Source organism: Lytechinus pictus, chromosome 9 (assembly GCF_037042905.1).
Source record: "Lytechinus pictus isolate F3 Inbred chromosome 9, Lp3.0, whole genome shotgun sequence".
NCBI lineage: Eukaryota > Metazoa > Echinodermata > Echinoidea > Temnopleuroida > Toxopneustidae > Lytechinus > Lytechinus pictus.
In genome coordinates, this window is record NC_087253.1 from 20,438,339 (window position 1) to 20,445,055 (window position 6,717).

The window sequence follows — 6,717 nt, forward strand, 5'->3', positions numbered from 1 at the left end:
GTTGCCATGACGCGTGACGTCATGAGGTCAGAGCGGTCAAAGATTTCGCGCGCTATTACGAACCCGTACTAGTTAGTTGAGAGCTCGATATCGCTGTGCCTATTATGCTAGCCGGCCTACGTTTATTTCATGGCGTTGTATACATTGTGCATGTATTTCTAATTTGATTAATCTAGATTCTAGACTCTTGTATTTTAACTGTGTTTGTGGACGTGATCACAGGAGGATCGCAGCACGATGACTTCCGGCGTGCTATCGTAGCTCGGGTTCACACCGGCAGAGATAGCGCGATCTAGCGCGCGCTAGACCGCGCTATCTCTCGTGGACCACCCCCAAGAGGTGCTCCAGTGGCACGCCGTTTTGGCTCGCCGTGGCTCGCTGTTGGGCGGACCGAAACGACGTTGTACCTTCCACACCGCAGAGATAGCGCGATCTAGCGCGCGCTAGATCGCGCTATCTCTGCCGGTCTGAACAGGCTCAATAAGAGCTTGTCAGGACCAGCAAATGTAACAGTGGGGGCTTGTCCGAGATTCAATCCTCCGCCTAACAGTGGGGGCTTGATGAGAGTCGACCCAGAACTCTCGGCGTAAGTTATATCGAAGTACCGTATACCGTATAATGCTAGCGCCGGCAAAGCCAAAGTCGCATGAACGTATGTATTATCGATGCGTGTCCGATCGTATTCAACGTGAGGATTGTCATTAGACATTTGCATGGGTGTGTGTACACGTAGATGTAATGCCAGTGTGTGGATATCGTTATCAGTGTTGTGTATGACGCTGTGTGGTGGCGCACAAGGTTGAGTATGGCGTGCCGTTTGTCCCTTAAGCAATTCCGTGTATTTCAGTGTGTCTCGCTGTGAGATGTGTTTTGTTCACGTAGTGTTGAATGAAATTTGGGTTGATGATATTTCAACTGGTTAACCATTTTTTAAGGGTTGCTGTGTCGGTTAATGGAAACTGACAGTGTCGACTGGAGTCAAGTTGACAGTGTGGTTGGAAAAATTTTCAACTGGGGTGACCGAGTCAGGTTACCGTTTCTGTAGGTTGAGGTCATATCTACAGGGTCAGCCAGGTCAGGTTGACATTTTCTTCTGTGGTTGATATAATTTTCAACTGTGATAACCATATTGGTTATTGTCTTGGCTAAGAATTAAAGGTTTTCTTTAGCTGTTTCTAGTCTTTTCAGCGTTAAAGATTAGGGGTCTTTTGTTGACCATGGCGGAATTTTCTTTGGACGATTTCGTTGATTCTCCCAGTGTTGAGAAGTTGCTGGTTCTGAAGAAGGTTCATCTCTTGGAGATTGCTCATCATTACCAGGTTGCTGAGGTAAGGACTACTTGGCGTAAATTAGAAATTCTAAAAGCTGTAATTCAGTGGTTAGTGAAAGAAGAAGACGTTCTGCCACTTGAAGCTTTATCTAAGGTTCCGATTGAGTCTGTAAATGTGGACTTGACAGAGCAATTACGTTTAAAGGAGTTGGAATTAGAGATAGCGAAAGTTGAACTTGAACGAGAACAAGTAGTTTTGAGAAGGGAGCATGAGAATGCTAGAGAAAGAGAAGAAATTAGGCAAGTAAAGTCTGATTTTGATGTTGCGAAACATGTTCGAATGGTTCCCGTTTTTCAGGAGGGGGAGGAGATAGAGAAATATTTCCTTCACTTTGAAAAGGTAGCTGTTAGTTTGAGTTGGCCACAAGAAAAATGGTCACACTTGTTACAATCTCAGTTGAAGGGTAAAGCTCGAGATGCTTATTCAGCTTTGTCAGTTGATGATGCGGGTCGTTATGACGTTGTTAAAGCAGCAGTGTTGCGTGCTTATGAGCTTGTACCGGAGGCGTACCGTCAACAATTTCGGAAAACACGCAAAGATGAGACCGAAACTCATCTTGAGTTTGCTAGGCGCAAACAACAGTTGTTTGATAGATGGAGTTCGTCACTCCATGCAGATAGCTTTGATAAGCTTAGAGAAATAATTCTTCTCGAAGAGTTTAAGCGTAGTGTGCATTTCGATGTTAGGTTGCATCTTGAAGAGCAGCAAATAGGAACGCTTAATGAAGCAGCGAAGCTTGCAGATGATTATGCGCTAACGCACAAAATCACAAACAAAAAATCAGATGAGACAAACAAATCTGGAAAGTGGAAAAACAAAAACAAAAATGGTGCTTCAGCACACAACAAGAAAGAAGTAAAATCACAATCTAAAGATGACGAGCAAGAAAAGAAATGCTATGCATGTCACAAGGTTGGTCATTTTAAAGCAAAGTGTCCTACACTTAAAGGAAAAACAAGTGAATCAAGTAATGCACATCCAAATGCATTTGTGAAAAATTTGCAAAGTTCAGAGAGTAGGATTGAGCCAGTTAACTTAGAGAAATTGAAAAAGCAATATGAACCGTTTGTTTCTGTAGGATATGTTTCCCTAGCTGGTAGTGTCGAAGCAAGAAAAGTGAAAGTGTTGCGTGATACTGGTTCTTCTCAGTCTTTGATCTTGGAGAGTGTGTTGCCTTTTGGTGAGAAATCTTGTGTTGGAGCTAGTGTTTTGCTCCAAGGAATAGGAGATGGCTTTGTAAAAGCACCCCTTCATGTGGTAGACTTGAAATCAGACCTTGTTTCTGGTAGTGTGAAAATAGCTGTGAGACCATCACTTCCGATGGCAGATGTTTCCATCATTTTAGGGAATGATCTTGCTGGTGATAAAGTTGTGCCATGTCCAGTTGTGAGTGCTATTCCGTGTGAGAGTAGTAAAACAGAGCAGTTGGTTGCAGAATTTCCTACTGTGTTTCCGTCTTGTGCTGTAACTCGTTCGATGGCAAAGAAAGTAGAATCTGAATCGAAGTCTAGTGAGATAGATGAGGTTAACTTGGGAGATTCTTTCTTTTGTCGTTTGATTGATGATGAATGTGAATCAAATGTGAATGAGGGTGCAGGAGAAACTCAAAGTACAGAAGAGAAAAGTAAATGTGAACCAATGCCGATAAGTAAGAGTAAGTTGTTGGAGGAACAACAAAAAGATCCTCAGTTAGTATCCATGTTTGAGAGAGCGATCTCTGAGGAGGAGGCATTGACCGTGCCTGTTTGTTATTATACGAAGTCAGGTGTTTTGATGAGAAAGTGGAGGCCGATAGATGTTCCTGCTGATGAAGTTTGGAAAGAGGTTCACCAGATTGTAGTTCCTTCTACTTATAGGCCGGAAATACTTAGTCTTGCTCATGAAGCACCACTTGCAGGTCACTTGGGAGTCTATAAGACTCGGGAGAAAATCCTTTCTCATTTCTTTTGGCCGGGTTTACAAAAGGATGTTGCAAACTATTGCAGAAGTTGTCATGTATGTCAGGTAGTAGGTAAACCGAATCAGAAAATACCAGTCGCGCCATTAAAACCAGTGCCAGCGTTCGATGAACCGTTTGCAAGAATTATCATAGATTGCGTAGGTCCGCTTCCGAGGACAAAAGCGGGTAATGAATTCCTGTTTACCATTATGTGCGCAAGTACCAGGTATGTCGAAGCGATTCCACTTAGACGTATCACCGCAAACAATGTGAGCAAGGCGCTGATCAAGTTTTTCACGACTGTAGGATTACCGCGTACCGTTCAGTCTGATCAAGGATCAAACTTTATGTCGAAAGTCTTTAAGCAAGTGCTAGGGCAGTTAGGGATTGAACATGTAGTTTCTAGTGCATACCATCCTGAATCGCAAGGAGCACTTGAGAGATGTCATCAGACACTTAAGAACATGCTCAAATCATATTGTTTGGAGACAGAGAAACAATGGGATGAGGGAATTCCATTGTTGCTATTTGCTTTGAGAGAATCTGTTCAAGAATCTATTGGTTTCAGCCCATTTCAGCTCGTGTATGGACATGAAGTCCGTGGACCCCTCAGGTTGTTGAGTGAAAGGTTGTTGTCAGATGAGGAAGATGTGAATATGTTGGACTATGTATCGTCTTTCCGTGAGAGATTGCATCGTGCTTGTGAAGTTGCTAGGAAGAATTTGTCTGATTCTCAGGAGAAAATGAAGTCTTGGTATGACAAGAAGTCCATGGAAAGGAATTTCAAGGCAGGTGATGAAGTTTTGGTTTTGTTACCAGTAGTTGGTAATGCTTTGCAGGCTAGATTTTCTGGACCGTATACCATTATGAAGAAAGTTGGTGATGTTGACTATGTCGTCAAAACTCCAGATAGAAGAAAGAAAAAGCGTGTATGTCATGTGAATATGATAAAAGCTTATGTTCGAAGAGATGATGAAAAGAGAGCACAACCAGTGTTGAGTGCTGTAGAATCTGAGCTGAATGATGAAAGTGAAGAGATGTGTAACATTGAGAGAAATGAACCATGTGTGAAATTGAAAAATTCAGAAGTTCTAACACACATCAATAACAAACTAACCCACTTGTCTGAGAAGGAGAGGAGGGATGTGAAAGAGCTGTTGAATGAGTATCCGCAGTTATTTGCAGATATCCCATCTCGTACTGATGTTGTTGAACATGATGTTGATGTGGGAGATACCGCCCCAATCAAGCAGGCACCTTATCGTGTTAACCCAGTAAAGATGAAGAATCTTGAAAAAGAAATAGAGTACATGCTGCAGAATGGCATCATTGAGCCAAGTAGCAGCGCATGGTCGTCACCATGCATCTTAGTTCCGAAACCGGATAAGTCGTATCGTTTCTGTACCGACTACAGAAAAGTCAATTCGAGTACAAAGACCGATTCTTTCCCGATACCGCGCGTAGATGATTGTATTGACCGCATAGGCAAGGCGAAGTATGTGAGCAAATTCGATCTGCTTAAAGGCTATTGGCAGATTCCGTTGACTAAGAGAGCGCAAGAAATATCTGCATTTGCTACACCCCAAGGCCTATTCCATTACACTGTGATGCCATTCGGTATGAAAAATGCGCCGGCTACATTCCAAAGACTTGTGAATAGTCTTGTCTCTGGTCTTGAAGGCTGTGAAGCTTACATAGATGACTTGATTGTGTATAGTGAAGATTGGAAAGTTCATGTACAAAGAATCAGAGATTTGTTCAGGAGATTGTCTGATGCCAAATTGACAGTCAACTTGGCAAAGAGTGAGTTTGGAGGTGCTACTGTTAATTTCTTGGGTCACGTTGTTGGTTCAGGTCATGTTCGACCACTCTCAGCGAAAGTAGAAGCTATTCTGGCGTTCCCGACTCCAACCAACCGGAAGGAACTGATGAGGTTTCTTGGCATGGCAGGCTACTACAGACGATTCTGCCATAACTTCTCTGATGTCGTCGCCCCGCTGACCAATCTACTACGGAAGGAGGTGAAGTTCATCTGGTCCAGTGACTGTCAGAGTGCTTTTGACAAAGTGAAAGCACTCCTATCTACCAATCCTGTACTGGTGGCTCCAGATTTTAGTCAGCCATTCTCTCTGATGGTTGACGCTAGTGATGTGGGTGCCGGAGCTGTTCTTACGCAGAAAGATGAACAGGGAACAGACAGGCCCATATCGTTCTTCTCGAGGAAGTTTTCGAGCAGTCAGAGAAATTATTCCACTGTGGAGAAGGAAACTTTGGCGTTAATCTTTGCACTGCAACACTTTGAAGTGTATGTGAGTGGATCTCAACATGCATTGGACATATGGACAGATCATAATCCTTTGACGTTTCTAAGTAAGATGAAAAACAAAAATCAAAGACTTACAAGGTGGAGTCTACTGCTCCAAGAGTACAACTTGAACATTAGACATCTACCGGGAAAAGACAACATTATTGCAGACACATTGTCGCGAGTGTAAACTGAATCCTTAACTTTGAACAATTTGATAACTTCGAATTCGTGTGAACTTTGAAGTCTGGACAATGGAAGTTTAACGTCGTGTGTATCAATGCGAAATTCGGACAATGAAAGTTTGATATCATCAATGTGATAAACAGTGAACGTTTGACATCGTGTTATGTCATCGTGACGTTTGAGCAGTGAACGTTTGACAGCGTGTTAATTCATCGTGACATTTGAACTGTGAACGTTTGATATTGTGTATAATCAAGGTGAAATTTGGAAACTGCACTTTCTGTGAACTGTGGAACTTGAAACTTATTTCATCATGTGAATTTATACCTAAATGCTTACTTGTCATCTCAACTTAATGGATACTCCGGAATGGACTCTATACCATGTTTGATTTGAAAGTGAACTGAACTTGTGTTTTTTCTGGATTTCTGGATGCCAACTGTGCTCATGTTTACACTATATCTTGGATCAAGTAATCTGAACCTACTGTGAATCTTCATGAACATTCAATGAACCCTAACTGAAGCGATGATGTTGAACTTCGTTGAACTGAAACTATAATTGGAAGAAGATATTGGAAATCAGAAGTTTGAACTTACATCTTGAATGATTTCTCATATTATTGACTTTTGGACTCAGTGAAGCAATGCTTTTTATATTGCATTTCTCATAACACTTGGAAGTAATATCATGTATTTCTCTGTTGATTATTCATATGAAATTTCTTATGACTATGTTTATTACGAACATACATGTATTTCAGAACATGCGTGTACCTTTTGATGAATAAGTTTTACTACATGCATGCGCTATCAATACATGTCTGTTTTACTCATTTCATATATACTATGTTTTATATTATGCTTATCTTTGCCAAAGTATACAAAATTGCTGCACAAAGAGCGTGAAATTGAAATAAGGCATTTCGATATGTTTTAATGCATTAACTGTGTTTG

General features: G+C 41.6%; 1 protein-coding gene across 1 annotated transcript; it reads left to right on the forward strand.

Annotated features, from left to right (window-relative positions):
• Nucleotides 1–1,217: 1,217 nt before the first annotated feature.
• Nucleotides 1,218–5,765, forward strand: LOC129278695 (uncharacterized). The gene has a single exon (XM_054914839.2). It carries the CDS (start codon nt 1,218–1,220, stop codon nt 5,763–5,765), a length of 4,548 nt encoding a protein of 1,515 aa, XP_054770814.2.
• Nucleotides 5,766–6,717: the final 952 nt, after the last annotated feature.

Coding starts and splice junctions, on each gene's coding strand:
- LOC129278695 (XM_054914839.2), top strand. CDS start 1,218: ATGGCGGAATTTTCTTTGGACGATTTCGTTGATTCTCCCAGTGTTGAG.